The 19,936-nt window shown below is 40.5% G+C and overlaps 1 protein-coding gene and 1 long non-coding RNA gene across 6 annotated transcripts in view; one reads left to right on the forward strand and one right to left on the reverse strand.

Annotated features, from left to right (window-relative positions):
• Nucleotides 1-1,755: 1,755 nt before the first annotated feature.
• LOC136243194 (uncharacterized) lies at nt 1,756-6,957 on the reverse strand. Of its 5 annotated transcripts, XR_010694776.1 has the most exons (7): nt 5,794-6,957; nt 3,145-4,638; nt 2,399-3,008; nt 2,221-2,336; nt 2,063-2,166; nt 1,905-2,004; nt 1,756-1,860 (listed from the first exon to the last, which is right to left on the reverse strand). It is a non-coding gene; the product is annotated as an uncharacterized lncRNA (long non-coding RNA). The 5 variants fall into 5 exon arrangements; XR_010694778.1 differs by having other exon boundaries at nt 1,766-2,004; nt 2,063-2,122; XR_010694774.1 differs by having other exon boundaries at nt 1,766-2,004.
• Nucleotides 6,958-7,305: 348 nt separating this feature from the next.
• The window catches only part of LOC136242707 (microtubule-associated protein futsch-like), a 63,240-nt gene continuing 50,609 nt past the window's right edge, over nt 7,306-19,936 (forward strand). The window contains exons 1-2 of the mRNA XM_066034158.1: nt 7,306-8,373; nt 8,434-8,523. Coding sequence (XP_065890230.1) covers nt 7,348-8,373; nt 8,434-8,523 — 1,116 coding nt within the window. The 5' untranslated portion in view covers nt 7,306-7,347. The remainder of the gene's footprint in view (nt 8,374-8,433; nt 8,524-19,936) is intronic.

A 19,936-nucleotide genomic window follows, 5' to 3' on the forward strand; every position in this document is an offset into this window, starting at 1 on the left:
TGTAAATAATTATTTTCAAACAGTCATTAAACTCTTGCTTGGTGCACGGCCAGGCCAACCCCCAATTCTAGAGTGTGTCTATATACATAGTAAGTGCTGGTGCTTGGTGCATGGCCAGGCCAACCCAAGTGTCTGTGTGTGTTGTGGCATGCAATAGAGTTTAGCGGGGAGTGCACGAATATTTAAAAATTGCGTGACGCATACGTGTGCGCACACAAGATTTAAAAACATTTCGTTTCACGGAACAGGTTGCTGATGCCAAGGACTAAGATTCCCAATGTAAGCAAATTGTTCCGTGAAACAAAACATTTTAATTCTTGTATGTACATACACGCATGTGTCACGCAATTTTTAAAGATTCGTGCAATCTGCAGTAGTGACAAATTGCGTACATAGCAACGCTAATGCACAGCATGCGTATATGCAGCGAGTATGGTATTAACTGGGAATAGCATGGGTAGCAGTGAAATTTGGGATAAATACCACTCTTGTTGTATTAGAAATGGTAAATTTCACTCGGCTTCGCCCCATTTCCAATACAACACTCATGGTATTTATCCCGAATTTCACTGCTACCCATGCTATTACTAGTACTAACCAATAGTCGATACAATGATCAGTACACCTCTAGTTGAAATTTGGTCACATTTTGTTTGTGTAGTGGGTTATAGAATACTAGAGTTACATTGCCACCATCCAACCTCCTACACCACAGTGCAACTGTGAGTCAGGCCCAGCTACCAGAAGTCAAAAGATACCGTATAAAGAGTTTTTGAGGGGAAATATTTTGCGGATTGTCACATTCAAAATTTTGACGGAGAAAATTTTGCTTCTACATGATACATAAATACTTCCTTCAACAATGCCACTTTGAGTAAACTGCAAATTTCGAAGGGGAAAATTTGCATGGATAACTGCCAATCGAAAATCTCCACCCCCTGTAAAACCCTGCTCTACGGCAATGGCATGCACACATTAGCAGTGACAACTAGGTGTCATGAGAACAGGTACAGCTATGTCATACTAGATATATATGCATATGTGACTGGATTTCATATAACCAGGCTTCCACTCACACAAAATCAAACTTACGTTTTTACCAGAAATGGATTGCTGGCCTACCTGTAATACACCATCACATTCTACTCTGTATTTCCTTTAGGACTGGCAAGTCTGGTTTCTGCAGCAGCTTTCTTCCGACCCTGTCAAAGCCACGATTGGAACATTAGCACCATTAAATGGCCATGGCTTTGTTGTAATGGTGTGTAGTGAGCTGGGACTTCACTGAGAGCTCGCCAATAGTGTTCTCAATCAATTTGGAGTGATTTGAGGGCCATGGAGGGCCCAAACTTGGCCTCTGGATTCCATTCATCTTCTTGCTCCATTTTATACTCCTATATTAAGCCCACCTACCATCCCCCACCCCTATTACTACCACCTGTGATAGCTATTACCCGCTCGAAGAAAGCTGTCCAAAACAGGGCATATTTTGGGTATCAGAAACTTATGCACCCACACACTGATAGCTAGTAAATAGATGAATACTAATCGGTGCAAATTTTGTTTGCACAGCTGTAGGCACTGGGAAGTTAGTTACCACACAATGATTACTTGAAATCACCTAATGAAGCTTTGTGCATTGAAGCCGGGTTTTGTCAAATCCAGTCACATATGTAAAAGCCACATACATGTTGTATGTTATCACACTTAATGAACATTGTCAAATGACCGCCACACAGTTGCATTACAAGAACATATCCCATAGTCAGTCGATGTACTTTTTGTAAAAAAGCAAAAATACATAACAGCAATCTTTTTTGTATTTGTACTGGAACCAGTACTTTCTAATGATGCATATGCCTATAGAGGTATTGATGATGGTATATTTATACAAATACTCTTACTATCCACTTAAGGATCTTATCTGGTGAGTGTTCTCATAGATAGTATATGTATATAACTAAGACTTGTGAAGTGTGTTCCTTGAATGTCAGTAGATTAGTCCTGTGATGACAGACAGTTAAATGGACATGACTGGTTACTTACTGTAGCATATGCTCACTTGTGCATGCCACCAGGTTGCCATGCCGTCATTAGTTTTCTTCACTGATGAAGTAGAACTCTTTAAGACGGTAACATTACAATTGCAGTTTGTGTGATGATGCTCTTTTGCATAACCATGGCAACAATAACAGTTGTGTGGATGTGGTTGATGCTCACCTGTCCTGCAGCAGCTTTGATCATGCGGGTGGATACTTTGTCATAGTCAATAAATGCTTTCCTTATCCCCTTGGCAACACAGCCATTCTGAGGCTGGAGAAGCACATAGCCCTCTCCTAGGGAATTGCTACATGTGTTTATACACACCAAGATGGTAACAACACATCACCACACCCACCTTTATGGTCCACGCTGTCACTCCCACTGGGCTCTGTAGTAAGGCTTCAATTATGTTTATTTAGTAGCATCAGCCTAGCCCCACCCCTTATACTGCAAGGTTAAGCTCAGTTATTTGATGGTACCAGCCTTGTTCCTTAGCTCTTCTTTCAGCTGTGTCATCAGATGCCTGCCTTTCTGCAGCTATCTTTTCCTTCAGCTCCAGTGTCTCCTGAGCCATCTGCTCTATATCAGTCAGGGCCGCCCACAGGGGGGGGGGGCAACTGGGGCATTTTGCCCCGGGCCCCAACCTGAAAGGGGCCCCAGGAGGCCCCATGAAAGGCCCCCTGAATACCTGTTTAAAAGATCGATATACTCTAATAGAGCAGTCAGATCTAAATACTCTAATAGAGCAGTCACAGTATTCTTCAGAGGAGCAGTGTAGCAAGCTTATAGATAAGGAGATATGGTTGGTGATGGGTAGTTATTGTCATTGCCAGCAGGTTGTGACCTTTTTTTTTTTTTTTTTTTTTTTTTTGGTCTTCACCTTACAACTTGGGTCAAGGGCCCCACTTTAACTCTTTGCCCTGGGCCCCTTAATTTCTCTGGGCGGCCCTGATATCAGTGCATCCCTGTGACAATTTGAAACAATGAGCAATATTAACACACATTGTCATTAAATATCTCAATGCCAACCACATAACAATTATTCAAATACGTGATTAGCAGCACCGCTTCTAACATACAGTAATACAAGCATAGACATACCTGGGGTTATGATGCATGACCAATCTCCTTTAGTAAACATAAAGCTTCACCACAGCAGTACTATAGTATTGGATTACAATAGAATAATTATATATAATGGTATATGTTATAGCTCTCAACGGAACTGTTTCTAGAACACCTACTACTGAAACTAGTACTGCATGTGCAAGTCAAAGGTGGGCCCACAAAAATAAGTGCTTCCCTGCCAATTCACCTGAGTAAATGATGCTAACTTAGTTGTGCTCTTTGTGGGGTCACCAAGCTGAACCAGACACTGAATAACTGACATACTGGCACATCAAATGAAGATAGCTACTCATGTAGTCTCAGTATTAGTATTAGCAAGAGTAAATCCATTATTTACTCAGTCTTGGTATTAGTATTAAATTATGGACATGTATAAAAAACAGACAAAAAAAAGTTGTTAGTAGGCCAGAGGCCTTTTAGTCTGCCTCAGGAAATTAACCAACAATTACAATTTACACTATCATACCATATAGCTAGATATATTCAGTGTTCACTATTTCATGTTCTTGTAGCCTTCATACCTTCAGTGCTGGTCACTGTAAAGCATTAATACAATACAATACAATTTCCTCCACTCCCAGCAAGTTCAGTCATGGCGAATCTGTTTCAGTCACCTCGTGTGTTGTGAGATGGTGAAGGAAATCTTCATCAGAGTATTGGTAAAACCGGGAGGGGAGCGGGAGCGGGAGATTTCTTGGTAAAACCGGGACCGGGAGCTGGGAGATCACTTACACAATGCTGCAACTGCAAGCAACTGTTATTTTTGCACTAAAGATGGTTTGTTGATGCAGAAGGGACTCATGCAAGTAGTCTCCCTTCCTTCTAAACATGAGATATTATACGAACTACGTAGCTATAGGCTAGGGAATTGCAATACTGTTTACAAAAGATCGAGATACTCTATAATAGGGCAGTCAGCCACTCTAATAGAACAGTCTCATATTCTGTCTCTTAACTGCAAGTAGCTTGTTAATTTATTTCTAAAAAGTATAGTCTTAGGGCTTTCAAATTAAAAAAAAGATCAATCATACTCGGTGGGAATTATGCTCCCAGAAAGTCACCCATCACTGTCTGCCTTTTGTAGTTGTATATATGCTTCAAACTCCATATTATTACTATTATTAGCACTATACAGTGACCAGCACTGAAGGTCTGACAACAACCTGTGCTGCAGCCTTAGGATTACCTAACCTAACAAGAACTAGAGACTTTAAATGATTACTTAATCTAGCATATGTGACTTTCATTACTATAAGTTTGCCCAGGCTCTTTGACCTGCTCCACCTCATATGCTTTGCTACTTAATTATTCTACTAAATCAAAATTTTCTTGGGAAAATTCTCACTTTGAGTTCTGTCCCCATGCACAGTCCTTGAAAGGATGCACGCTGATGTAAGCACTATTCTATAAGTCCAATCCATTTGTATTGTCACTGTTGTCATCATCTTATTCTTTATGAAATCCATCCTGATGATTTGACATCATAAATGTGACCCAACTTTGACAGTAAAAATGAGCAGTGAATAGCTACCATGGCAAATGGTGAGCACCCGACTTAGAATTTGTAGTGAAGTTCACTATTTGCCACAGTATTCACTATTTACTCATTTTATGTGCATGCATCCTTTTTCAATTGGTCAATTTTCCTCTTTTGTAGCTAGGCAATGGATATTAATTTATCTATATCTTGTGTTAAATATTAACTTGATATACCTTGAAGCATTCCAGAGATATGGCCAATGTATATATATATATGTATATGTAATAGGATGGATGGCTGTGGTATTCAGGATTAATAGTGCGAGCATTGTAAACAGGAAGGAGTAAAATAGTGCGAGGCGAAGCCGAGCACTATTTCCTTCCTGTTTACAATGCGAGAACTATTAATCCCGAATACCACAGCCATCCATCCTATTGCAAATTAATCCGACAACCATAGCAACTGTTACTAGGCAACAGAAATTCAAAAATAACCACTGCAAAAGACCAATCGCGCTTAGCAACCGTTGCCTGGCAACCGTTGCTATGGTCTCAAAATGACTTTTACCTTAGCAACGGTTACCTAGCAACCGTTGCTAAGCAACTGTATTGTGTCATACCTTGGGGACATCTATCACTACGGTAACAATAGTTGTCGAATCGGACATTTACTTCTAATATAAACACACCACACTATTTTAGCCAATCAAATTAGTATTATAGATTTTTGTCATGGGACCTTGACAAACAAGTGTAATACTAATTCTATTGGCTAATCGCTTGACGTATTTCAATATAATACATCAAGCTGCTATTGAGAGTATTATACAGTAACACATTCAGTTGTTGGATTAATATATATATAGACAATAATATTTTTTTTTTGTTTTTTTTTTAAGAAAAGGACCAAGAACAACTGCATGATGTAACTATCAGAAATCTCTTTTCTATTATTAGATGGGATAGGAATGGAAATTTGTCCTCAAAGTCATGGTAGCTACACCAAGCCAAGATAGATCATTTTCAGTCATCGGTGTTGCAGAGCAAGAATTGTCTACAAAAAGCTTCTTAATTGTAGTCATGTGTTAATAACGTAATTGGAAGAATTAATACCATAAAAGCAGCATTGAATGATTCACTTACTTCAGACTCTCTTAATAAACATTTTCCTACTGTAGCAGTCACTTCATCACATCAATCTGCTGACAACTTTGCAATACTTGCTACTTCATGTGACACTAATCCATTCACTTTTGCTGAGATTTCTGAATCTTTGGTCCTGTCTCATCTGAACTCTCTGGATCCTAGGAAGTCCACAGGCCCATGTCTGCTATAGGTTCCTGAAAGAGATAGGCTGCTCCATTGGCTACCTTATACTGTTAATGTTCATTGCAGCTGAGTGGAATTGTTCCTTCACAGACAAGAAGTGTTCACATATACTCCAAGGTGCATGGTGCTTTGGACGATCCTGGCAACTTCAGACCAATCTCTGTTGTGTCTGTTCTTGCTGTTTATTTGTTTTCGTGTATTTTTTAAATAATTTTCCTTAAGTTAATTGTTGTATTTGTATCCATGTGTTAAGCTTTGTACTTGTAGATGTTCATTATTTTGTCTGCATTGTATGCTACTCTGACAAGGAAGAATGGTAGTTGCCAATTGTCAGAGGGTAATTTATAAATCAAATCAGTCTGATAATTTAAGAAACTTTTATTGCTAACTGACAAAATTTCTTGCTGTACAAACCCCAAATATCTATTGAATTTAAAAGCTAACTGTGAAAGTACATGCACTCTGGATCTAGCAACTGTCTACACAACCAGAGCAATAATAACCATAGATAATATATACCTTATATTATCTATGATAATATATACCTTATATTATCTATGGTTGAGTTGAGGGTTTTGTCCCCGAGATTCACCAATCCCCTGAGTAATGTGACTTTCCGTAAAACAAACAAAAACGGTAAGTTCACAAAACGAGAAAAATTTTCTAAGTCAGAAGTGGGCCCCAAAAAAAAATTCACTCGTTCCGGCTTTTAGTACTACCCATCACGGGCTGGAGGTCCGTCGATAACTTGTAAGGGAAGTTTCAACAATGGTAAGCTGCAGGCTTCATTTTGAGAAAGCGTTCCGTTCCGTAGTTTAGTCCATGATTCCGTTCCGTTCCGTTCCGTTCCGTAGAATAGACCCCACCACTTTGCATTGCACAGGATTCCGAAAAACGCGTGACCTTGGTGTTTAATACTATCTCGATGGGCGTGATTGCTGAGGTGCCTGTGGATCTATAGAATAGACGATATGCACACTCCATTACTCGAACGAAAATTGATCAATTAAGCGTAGACGGCGCAAAACTCGACGGTGACTTAAAAGCGGAAGTCCCATACAAAAGTATGGGAAGCAAATGCGGCTCGAGCAATAACTCACCACTCGAGCTAAGGACAGGCCATCTCGCTTGCCATACACTTCTTTCCGTGCAAAAGAAGTGTATGGCGAGCGAGATGGCCTGTCCTTAGCTCGAGTGGTGAGTTATTGCTCGAGCCGCATTTGCTTCCCATACTTTTGTATGGGACTTCCGCTTTTAAGTCACCGTCGAGTTTTGCGCCGTCTACGCTTAATTGATCAATTTTCGTTCGAGTAATAGAGTGTGCATATCGTCTATTTGAGCTACACGACCGTCCCTAGGTAGCTAGCTATGACCTCCAAAGATAATCGCAAATCTGATGATTTGTACAACATCAAAGATCGAGAGCTAGAAGAAGGCGAAGTAATAGGTAAAGGAGCATACGGTATTGTTTACAAAGGGAAATGGCTACGGTCTCCTTGTGCAATTAAGAAAGTGCATAAAATACTTGAAACGACTACAACAGAAGTAGATCGACGTGCTGCAAAGGAGGCGTTTGAGAGAGAATGTGAACAAAGTTTACGTTTACGTCATCCAAACATCGTGCAGTTCTTTGGTATATGTCAGAGAAGAGATGACGTCTTTCCCGTTTTAGTCATGGAGCTACTGCACTGCAGTTTGTTTGGCCTGCTTAAGCCGTCAAAAGGCCCAGTTCCAAAGCCACCCTTACAATTGCAGTTGAAAATGTTGGTTTTGTGTGATGTGGCTCAAGGCCTCTGCTTTTTGCATAGCCGTTCTATAATTCATCGTGACTTGTCCAGTAATAATGTACTCATCCGTCTTTCAACATCTGAGGGTATGACTGCAAAGATTGGAGATCTTGGTACTATGCGCTGTCTCAGTCCGGAACAGGCTCGAATGTTGAGTAAGGCACCTGGCACAATTGATTTTATGCCACCAGAAGCTTTGGTTGATGATCCAATATATGATGCAGACCTTGATGTGTTTTCATTTGCTTGTGTTGCCCTCCACACACTATCTGGTGAATGGCCTGCTCCCTCTGAACCCACTAGAACAATCATCGGTAAAAACTCATCATCAAAATTGGTGGCAGTTTCAGAAGCTGGTAGACGAGAGAAATACCTTGTTAAAATCAAAGCAAGCTTACCAATGGACAGATGTACTGAGAAAGACATCAATGTATTAACAGAAGTAATAATCAAAAAATGCCTTAACAACAATCGCAAAAAGCGCCCTAGCAGTGGTCAGGTGTCTAAAGAATTGGAAAAACTTTATACCAAGATGCCTAAAGTAATTCCTATGAAAGGGGATCCAAATTATACTGAATCACTTGAAAAACAAATTGCCCAACTGAAGGTAATTGTAAAACCATGTAAACATATAGCCATGTACGCATGTGTAAATGATTTTTCGTAGGAAATATTAGATCGCAGAGAAACCCAGGCTGATGCAAGAGGTATCGAATGGCTGAAGTGGATGAATCCATTCAACAAGAAAGTCCATCAGGTTAGATAATTGGAGCTAAGAAGGCATACGCTGCAATAATAATTGTGACCCTCTGAGCAAAAACCAGCCATTTTTGCACATTCCTCAAATTCCATTTTATTACTTCTCTGTTATCTATAGTAACAAAGGAGCGGACTGGCAAAGTTTTAGCCTTTTGTGATGAATAGTTTTGGAGTTATAGCACTAGACAGTTGGTAAACAACAACAATTCGGCAATTAAAATACAGGCGCTTATTTAATCAATCATAACTCACGACTGAAGCAAGCTGTGAAGAAATGGTTTGGCTCAATCTGTTCACCACGAACTGGCACATCAGTCAAGGTATAGTGTTTTCTGTGTATGTCTCCGTGTGGACAAAGAGGAGGGCATTTCAATGATTAAATGACGACGGTAAACTGTATTTCTACCGCATTTATGCTGTATAAACACAAAACTAAGTTGTTCTTACTCCCAATGAACAGGAGAATCTGGTTTTATTTTTGTTTCAGTAAATACCAAAGCAATTAAAACGGACATAAAATTTTATGTTGTATGCGTATTTTATTTCAATATGTGTTCATAACAAAATAGAATTTGTGAAAGCAGCTGGTTTTTGCTCAGCGGATCACAATTGTCTACTCCTGCACTGACAATGGTCACTTTAGGAAAAGAAATAACTTGCCTACATTAGATACACCTGTACTTAGACTCTCACTACTGCACTTATCATACAGTATGGTAGGGATCACAAAGGTGTAGGTGTGGCCCACGAAAAAACACCCAAACATCAGCCTCAATTTTCCCTGACAACGATGAGGCAGTATTGGTTAGGTAAAACTAAGCCCAAACAAGATTTCAGATCGACCTGAAACGCTTTCAACAAGTTGCTACGGAATTTAAAAAAAAATTTTTTTCTAGTGACTGCTGACACATGCCTTCAGACAAGCATAACTCGACAACGGCTAAGGCAACGAGCTTGATTTTTTCACTGTTCAACGTCGCTTCGGCCCGAGAGGTGCCTTTTGGTATACCACAGTACATACAATGCATTCTTCATGGACTTACCAGTGTCCTCCTTTGTGTCCCATTCATCTTGGCTGAGAGCAATAGGTGTCGATTTGGCGGTAACACGTGCTGGCTTCCCTTCATAATGGAAGTCATCCGTATTTTTCATAGTGGCTACTTTGATTGCAGAGGTGCTTTTTGAACAGTTCTTGATTCATAATGCTGTGTAACAAATTGAACATAGCTGACAATGAAGTGTAATGGATACTTCATTTTTCAGACAATAATTGGTAGCTGGGGCATGCGGTGTCATTTCTTTCTTTTGTTGCAGTATGCGTGGGTTAACCAGTCGTAGTTTTATTTTACAAAAAGGTTAACAAACAAGTACACAAAAAATTGGAATTTTCAACTAGAGTAGGGACCATAGTACGTCTACTGAAACAAGCTGCACGATGTTAAATCATAGTAAAACAATGAAAGCACTTTTAAAGTGCAAATGCTCTCCCGCAACTTAACAAAAATTTGCAGAGCTGTGAGAATTGAGCATAACTAACATGCTAGCTAAATATATTGTATTGAGCTCCTTGTACATGGGTAATTTACCAGTGCATTAGCTATCTAATGCATGCTGCCAAGACTAGCTAGCATCTATTAGCTACTATTGTCTGTATTAAATGTATTGGAATGTCACAGTGATTATGGATAAGGTAATACTTCATTGGACAGCCAATTTTTTCCAGTAATGCCTGAGTGCTCTCTTGGCAGGAGCGGTGGAGTAGGCCAAAGAATTGGGGGACCAATGATAACAAAATCACGATGGATGGAGTTGAAGCAAAGAATAGACACAGGTTATTCATGTGGATCTACATGGGGATTTGCTCCAATTCTATGCAGGATAATGTTCATGTGTTAGAAGCTGTGAGAGTGTATTCTAAAGCAGATCTCACTATGGTTTTGTAAATTAGTTAAGTATACTTACAGCTTTTAACAGACATTAAACAGTATCTGTTCTATTAGAATGATTTACTGTTCTATTAGAGTATGTCTATGTTAGCCTTAAGCAATGTCTAATGAAAAGTTGGTGAAGGGCACCCGTTTGCACCGCCAACATATATTTTTCTGCCAATAGTGTGTAAGACTATCTGTCAGTTTCACCGTGATGAGTCTTCATTTCTACTCTTGATAATTACTGTGACATCTTTTTCAATATTTATCTTGCTCCCTTCTGTTAGAATTTGATGGTAACATGCACTAATGTTGAATGCCACAATGTTGAACAACTCCATAGTGAAGAAAGATGTCCAGACAAATGGCATACTTGCACATTTCAGTAGAGGACCACTCAGATGCTCCAGACTGATCTGTAGCTCAATAGCTCAGGAACACCATACCAGCGTTGAAACCGGGTCGGGTCATCCGGGTCATCCAGGTCACATTTTCTCCGGGTCATCCGGGTCTGACCCGGTTTACAAATTATCCGGGTCTGACCCGGATTGGATCACGTGAGACACGAAATTGTTCGTTTGATGACGTGGAAACTTATAAACGCTATCGCGTAGCTCTTTTGTGAGCCACGCCCACTTGTCGCGCTACCAACATACGCTCAGCCTGAGGGGTAGCTATTTTTAGTAGGTGATGACCTTTTTTTTTTTTGGTCTTCAACCTACAGCTAGGCTGAAGTTGCAATATTTACTCAACACGAATTGAACGCTCAAAACGTAGCCTCGTTCGCTCGCTCGAGACTAGCCGAAACATAGCTCTTATCGCACGCCTCGGCTTTAATTAATCCGGGTCAAATCCAGGTCTGACCCGGATTGCTATCCGGGTCAGTGGGTCATCCGGGTCAGCAGTAGTGACCCGGTTTCAACGCTGCACCATACGCTGGAGAGCTGTTTGCAGTTGCACATTACATCATCTCACCATGTTACTGCTTGGAAAGGTTTACTTTGCTCAGACCAAAGTCTGTAAAGTAAGGATTACAACAGAATATCAAACAAAATTTCAGCAAATAACTAGCACTATTGTCTATGTACATGATAACAATGCAATGTGTGGCATGTTTGATGAATACTTAGGGTTTTGCCTGACATCACATGTACACACATGCATACACACACACTCGCACATGCACACACAGGCAAAACACACATGCATACATACATACATACATACATACATACATTTGCATACATGCATGCGCACACATACAAACACGCACATACAAACACACACATCTTGTCCGTCCACTGCCATTCAGGTCATGTGATCCTCCAAAGTTAAAGAAGCAAGACTGGGTGTTGGCTCTGGATCACGTTGACAAATTCTTGCTGGTCCCTTGCATCTGTAAGCTACCTCCATTCCTAACCACTGCCACACCCCATTAATACTGAACAGGTTTCTGCCATTTTACAAAGCATTTGTGTCAACCCTTATCTGCTTCTCTTCTAAATGTTCCTCCAAGAAATCCATACCATAATTGAGAGTTAATTAGTTTCAATAGATTTCTTCTTACTAGTTTAGAATCGTATGAGAGCAACCAACAACAATTGAAGTCTCCAAGAGTCACCCGTCAGTTGTATCGTAATAGTGATGGAATTATTCGCATAGCATCATCATGTTGACATGACTATAGTTATTAGTTTGTACCTTTGGAGGAGAATAGCAGCCCAATGGTCCAGAATACAGATTTTACCCCCTAGACACTTTTTTCCCTGGCTGAAGAGCTATTGAATAGTGTGTATGGCATCAGCATTGCTAGCACAGGAGTGAAGATAGCAGCTGACGCACGTACATTTTCGTTCACAACTTGCTGAAAATGTTGGTAAAACAAAATCGCCTCAGTCAAAATTTAGATTCTTAACAGAGGTTTCATCTACAAGTTAACATCACCATTTAGATCTGAGTATCTCCCCAATAGTAGACCTGCAAAAAAAGAAGCCACATAATGCCCAGCAAATCAATTACAATATACTCTCCCAAGCAGGAGAGCATAATAAACCCCACCATGAGTAGGATGTCCTACGAGTGCAGGTGGAGTTTAACTAGCTTCTATCCCACACTTTGAAGTAGTCAAGTTCATAAAGAATGTGTTAATAAGCATGTCAGTTGTGTGTGGCTTAATTGTTTGCTGAATATGTAGTTTTTGTGATGATATGGCTTCAATTTTTGCTGAACATGTAGTTTTACAAGTATTGTGGCACAGTAGGGATATTCACTTCTTATTGTTTTACAGCATTTGGACATTACGTACTACTCCGATCCAGCTTGTTTCAGTACCTTTTATTGCAGCATTATACACTGTCCCTAATCTAATTTAAAATTCCGAATTTTTTCTTATACTTGTTTGTGAAGTTTTTTTGCAAGCTCATGACCACTAAATATCTGCTGAGTTACTCACAGCACTATTATACTAGATTATGACTCATACAATAATAACTGATCAGTGGGCGTGGCTCTACATAAGCCTGCAGACAGTAATGGACATGTATTCGTGCATACCTGCGGACTGATGAATGGGTGTGGCTACCATATGTCTACAGACAGTAATTTACGTAAGTGGGCATGGATTTGTACATACCTACACACTGATGAATGGACGTGGCTACCATATGTCTACAGACTGTAATTTACGTAAGTGGGCATGGCTCACAAAAGAAGCAGAGCTACGCTATGACATGTAGTAACACGTCCACTTTTAATTTAGCATGTGGGGTCAGACCCGAATAATCTGTAAGCAGGACCTGGATGACCAGACTATTGTTACTAAATGAACTATATTTATTGACTTACACATTGCTATATAGTTCGCCATGAGTTGCTCTCTCTGATCGATATCAACAGTGAGTCACGTATGCGTGTGTTTTTGGTGCAACCAGCGACCACGTGTATTCGAATAGTTTGATGCAATATACACTGGTGTGGAAGCCGTACTGTAGTCTATTAACACTCAGCGGTAGAACCTTGACTGATGGCCATGGTAAAGAAGGATAAAAGGTAAGACAATAGCGCAAGCATAGTATGCTTATCAATATACCAAAGATTTTTTCTTAAGCGAGCTAGAAACGTTTCTGCGAAAAAATTAGGGCTGTAGCTGTAACCACTTTTCCGCTACGCTTGACTGAAGGCGTCAGGCAGGCAGGCAGTAGAAAATTCTGTTGAATAATTTTTTTTCTAAATCCTGTAGCAACTTGATGCAAACATTTCGGGTTGATCTGAAGACACTTTTGGGCTTGGTTTTACCCAACCAATACTGTCATGTCATTGTGAGGAAAAATCGCGGCAGGTTTTTGGATTATATTATATCACGGATTGCCCCCACACCTTCGATATATATACAGTACTATCGTACTGTATGATAGTGTGTATGGCTTCAAATTTTGCTGAATTTGTAGATTTTATGGTCTGTATGGCTTCTTGATTGCACTTCTTTTAACTTAATGTGTAATTTCCATATATGTACTGGGGTTTAACTACCATGCACTGGGGTACCATATACTCCCAGTTTTTTTACTTTGATGTATGGCTTCAGTGGGATAGAAGAAGTGTTATATCCCTACTGTGTATTTCCATTGTGGTATCTTGGAGCAAAATAGGGATATAACACTTCTTATTGTTTTACTGTGACTACTCCAGCTTGTTTCAGTACCTTTTATCAATGTGCTTATGGTCCCTACTCTAGTTGAAAATTTGTGTACTTGTACATTATAAGTTATACATTAATGCATGGTCAAGAAAACAGTGGTGTCGTAACTGGAGCTAAATAGAGAATAATAATGAAGGTTTCCTGTTAATGGTGCATCATATAATAGCCATGTAGCCAAGAAGTAGCACTAAAACAGATAGCAATTTTATTATCTGTATGATTATCCTAAACAAAGAATGTCCTACAGATAGTAACACATGCACATCATTTCTTTAATGTGAATTAATGACCAGCCATCACTATTCAATATACAGTTACTCCCATTCTGTATGATACTAGTGTTATTATTTGTGACCAGATATGCAAAAATCCAGCATAATAGCACAAACCTAAATTTACAGTATGAACCATTGACTACAATGTGCAAAGTACTTGCATATTTTCAAAAAAAAATCCATAAATGTGACTTATTTATGCAAAAGTAGCAAAGCCATTTAAGTTTAATGTAATGGTCGCTATATCCACCACTTTACTCCCGTATCACATATGATATAGAATAGTTTTTGGTGGTATAAGAAGTACAGTGAAGCATTGGGCAAGGTGTTTGTGAATAATGGTAAAGGTTTGTAGACGATATATATTTAAGGTGGCGGTCAAGCGATCACGAACGGGCACCTACAATTGTAATGATTTTTTTAAAACTACTGTGTCTTTGTCTCCATGCAGATTTTAAGGAACACAACCAGAGTGAAGATTAAGAAGACACAACCCCATGCCCTAGCATCGTAAAGAAGGCCCAATTCATATTCACAGTGATATTTGTAAAATATTCTTTCAGTCAAGTCTATTCACTAACATGTACCTCTAGTCTCTCCATCCTTGGGGAAACGATGTTTCTTATCAGTCTTCGTGTAACTGTGTATAATGGTCATCATTGGTGCTAAGATACCCACAGAAATTATGCTAATGTCGCTAAAAGCGGCTATAGAACTACAACCCCGACCTGCAGCGCAACAATTATACACTGCTACATTTGTTAGGCCACCGGTGATTGTCACTCAAAATTTTGGCCTCTTACAATTATCCGTCATAGAAAGAACCTGCTCACCAGGTGCAGGTGTAGATCACACGCGAGTTACATAATCAATGCAGATTTTAAGATGGCTTGTGGTTTTGTGCTTTGTTTGACTTTCTTCTCTAAAAGAGTTTGTCACTTGTATGAAAGGTTTTTATGGCATATTATGCTCGAACGTGTGTATTGCTCCGACAAATGGGAGCAGTTTTAGCTGATTGTTGCGAGTTTGAACAAATAAATCAGTCGTTAAACCAGTGGGGAATCATTGCTACTGTGAACCCAACAATGAAACTCGTGAGTTATTGTCATAACACATACGCAGTAAACATATATCACTACAAACAATACTACAAAACCACATTACAACACTAGCACTGTTACAAGTTGTCAATGTTCGAGAGAGGTTGTATCATTTGCCCAGTAGGGTACACGGGATCGGCAGTTTCAGGGAAACATTTTCTGCTGCCAAAAGTCTGTGTCTTGGTCTATTCTGTCAATAGCAAGGCCGTTTGGTGTCCACACACAAAAGTCACACCATGGCTTGTTTGCAATTGCCATCTGTCATTGTATCTGGTAATAATACGAATGTGTTGTTTTTTTTTTCAGTGTTACTCATCCATCTACCAAGGAACAACAGAATTGGTTCAATTGTTCACAGGCAGTCTCTGGAGTCATGGTCCTTGCAGAATAAGGGCATCTAATCTCAAGGATTCCATGTTGCCTGCCACTAGTCTCTGTTGGATCCTCCACAAGACCATCAGGAGATGCAGCCAGCCATGGATGTTTGCTGCTGATATGTATACTTGTGCAAAGGACATGATAAGGTTAAGAAGTTTCTTTGGCTTTGACACTTATGTATGCTGTTCTTGCAGCTTCTTCATGATTTCTGCCCCACTCCAATGCAGATATTGTATTCCGAGGTGGCCTGTAAAGGATGGACTCAACCAATTTCTCAAACTTCGATCTATGTTTGACCACATTAGCAAGTGATGAAGCTGTTAGCCGCACACTCCAAAGCCTTTTGCCATAAACTATTCGGAGAAACGTCCTGATCGGCAGTAGCAGCAGCTAGCTCAGCAGCTTTTGCATCACTAACACACAGGAACTTGAGGAACTCTGTACAGATGTCATGAAGATTTTGTTGACTGGTGATGTCTGGAGCAGTGGCATCTGGCCCATAATCTTCATCTGGGATTGCTGGTGTTGTATGATACTTTTTCTCCAGACATGCACGCTTGTATGACTCAGAATTTTTCCTGGTTTTGTCACTGTCATGCTTTTTTTATGTTTGTAAGCATATGATTGAGCTACAAGTGATGGCATACCAAAAAGGTGTCTCCATGTATCTGTACACCATGTTGGACCAAGAGTAATGGACAAGCCTGCAGTCATACATCTATGCTTAAAGGATCCAGACTGGATTCTATTTATCTGTTTACCTCCATTCATTTTTGCACGGACCGACATAAAGCACTCAGTCAAATTTGTTGTTTTGTTGCCAATCAACTGATGGGCCTTGTTTACTAGTCTATCTCCAGCCCGTTCCACTTCAAAGAGGAGGTTTGGAGGCAGATCATCAAGATTTATGTTTCTTGGATGGGCACTTGCTACTTCAGAACACCACTCGGAGTTACAGGACTCATGGTAGCCCAAATAATGTTTTGGACCTGCTCTTAAGTCCCATTGAAGCTGCATCACATTTTTGTCTCAGAGTGCTTCCGGATTGCACAGCTTGCACCATGTGTTATTTTGACAATAACTGATTTGGTAAGACCACCACGTCCACGGAATGCAGGAAAGTCTTTTGCTAATTTTTATAATTTTTACCTGTACCCGTTCACAGCGTGATTCGCACATTCAACTTTATCGACATATCTGTCGTAGGACAGTACTGTGGTGCAAATGTTGTGGAGAACTGAACTATCACCATCTCCTATTACTTTGGTGTATCTGACACCATGCATTTCCTGAATCCAGTAGCTACTGTGGCAGCAGGTATGCCTTGATGGTCTCGTTTGTTGTTAATTGCAATTTTTTTGTCTTCCCTACCAGCTTCTAACATCAGTTCAGTGAGGTACTGATCAAATAAGTGACCTAAGCATCTGTGAGAACTAATCAACATCATTAACAAAAGACACATCACTCGTGATACACAAGTGCTCTAATTAGAACAGTATCCTACACCTCCCCCTAAGCATTTGGGAGTGTGAGATTACCTAATTACAAAATCACAAATGCTAATTATCAAAAAAAAATTTTACAATAATTGTAAAATTGAAAAGTCAGTTCCAGGTGGGGTCTTCAATCAGACGATTGGGTGGTTGCCTGATCCGTGTTGAACAGCGGAGTTCTTGGGTTGCCTGAGCAGCAGGGGAATCTGGCAATGTAGTACATGTTGGCATAGACAGAGGAACTTTTCTGCGTATAAAGCGGCGGTTTCGCACCAACACCCTGCCGCTGGACGTTTTGATGTAATATTGCGGTTAGGTGATATAGCTGTGATAATGCCATAAATATCCCAAAGTTTGGTACAGGGATTTTGGACAGCAACATTGGAGCCAATTTCTATCTCTGTAAGGGGATGAGCATGTAGATTGTAATAAGTTGCAGAGGATTGCTGCGTGGCTTCTGCTTGCTGCTCAGCTTTACGCTGCCACTCTTGTGAAAATGAGCGTCTATGTGCGGGTAAGGTGTCCTCGACAGGATGGCCATAAAGCTTTTGGGCTGGGGATAACCCGTCCTTACATGAAGGAGTATTTCTGTATTGAAGGAGAGTGCGACAGAACTTGTTGTGGTCCAGAGAGTGACCTTTCCAGGAGGTATAAATAATCTTTTTCATCGATTTGACGGTTGATTCAACCTTTCCGTTACTTTGGGGGTAGTGCAGGGATGAGGTGTTGTGATGAAACCCCCATTGCAGTGCAAATTGGGTGAATTTATGAGAGGTGAATTGTGGTCCAAAGAATGTCTGGAATAGCAGTCCTGCAGAATGCTTGTCTCAACGCTGTGGTGATTTGAGATGTGGTGGTGTTACGTGTCAGGAATAATGTCAGGCCAGTCAGTGTTGACAATTAACCTTAACCAGACAATCTTGGCCAGCATACGAGCATAGGTCCACGGCAACTTCCTGAAATGGTAGAGAGGGTCGTGGTTTCTGGATGATGGGTTCCTTGTTGTTGGATGGTAAATGGTCTTGACACAGTTGGCAGTTGAGTATGATATTATCGATATCATTATCTAGACCCGGCCAATAGATGGTCAAACGGGCACGTTGTTTGGTTTGCAGTGTTCCTTGGTGGGCCTCATGTAAGTTTGTAAGCACTTGGTGATGTATACATGACGGGATAAGGAGTCTACATCCGTATACAATTAGGTCATCATCTACAGTTAATTGCTGGTGAATATTCCAGTATCGTCTGCAGGATTCAGGTAGTTGTTTACGGTGCTTGGGGAAACCATTTAATATAAAGGTTCGCAGCAGCTGATATTCCTCATCTTGTTCAGCATGCTTGCATAATTCTTGCAAGCGTAGGCTTTCAGATTGTGTGTCAGTGATGGCACGAAGTTCAGCGAAGGACATCTCAGGATTGTTATGGATGTCTATTTCAGCAAGTGTTTCAGTTGGCTGAGGATCACAGACAGGGTGGCATGATAGAGCATCTGGGGCATTGTTGTTAGCACCCTTAAGCCACTGTGTAGTGAAATTATATGCCATCAGTCGTGTTTTCAGTCTTTGAAGGGGTGGGTTTTCAATTTCATCGAGGCGATGATTGTTGAGAATGGGGATTAAAGGGTTGTGGTCTGTAATGATGGTGAAATGCTGTAACCCTGTGAGAAACAGCTTGCATTTAGAGACGGCCCAACATACGGCTAGCATTTCAAGCTCAATAACTGCATAACGAGATTCGGTGTCAGTGAGGAATCGTGACCCTACCTGGATGAGGTTCCAGGTGCCTGCTGTGTTTTGTTGGAGTATGAATCCCAGGCCATGGCGACTGGCGTCTGTACACAGACGGGTGGGCTTGTTAACATCAAAGTAGGAGAGAACCGGTGCAATGGTGAGAGAATTTTTAAGAATAGTGAAAGCTTGCTGGTGGTCAGGTGACCAGAGGAAATCATTCTTAGTGCTGAGAAACGGACGTAATGGTGTTAGTAAAGGTGCTGTGGTGTTTGTGCTGGATGAGAGTTGATTGACCAAGCCAAAGAATGATCACAAATCAGTTCTGTTGGTGGGGGTAGGGAATTTTGTGATGGCCTCGGTGATGGAGTGATCGACCTGGTATCCGTCTGCTGATAAGGTAAATCCAGCAAAAGTCACCTTGTTTTGACTAAATTTGCACTTCTCTGGATTCAATGCTAGGTGTTTGTCTGCACAGTGTTGGAGAAACTGTCTGACATGAGTGGCATGTTGAAGTTCATTATCATCATAAATAATAATGTCATCGACTACTCGACGGAAGCCTGTCAGGCCCACAAATGCCTCAGTCATATGGCAATCATAATGCTCCGGTATTGAACAGATACCATACGGGGCTCGCAAGTACTTAAATCGGCCAAAGGGCGTGATGAAGGTCGTAAGGAGTTGGCTGTCTGGGTCTAAAGGGCATTGGTGGTAACCTTTCATGGCGTCCAGAACAGTGAAGAATTTAGCCTTAGTGGCTGAAATATCTGCCACTGCTTGGGTTGGAGTGGATGATTGGTATTGCTCTCA

Source organism: Dysidea avara, chromosome 13 (assembly GCF_963678975.1).
Source record: "Dysidea avara chromosome 13, odDysAvar1.4, whole genome shotgun sequence".
Taxonomy (NCBI): domain Eukaryota; kingdom Metazoa; phylum Porifera; class Demospongiae; order Dictyoceratida; family Dysideidae; genus Dysidea; species Dysidea avara.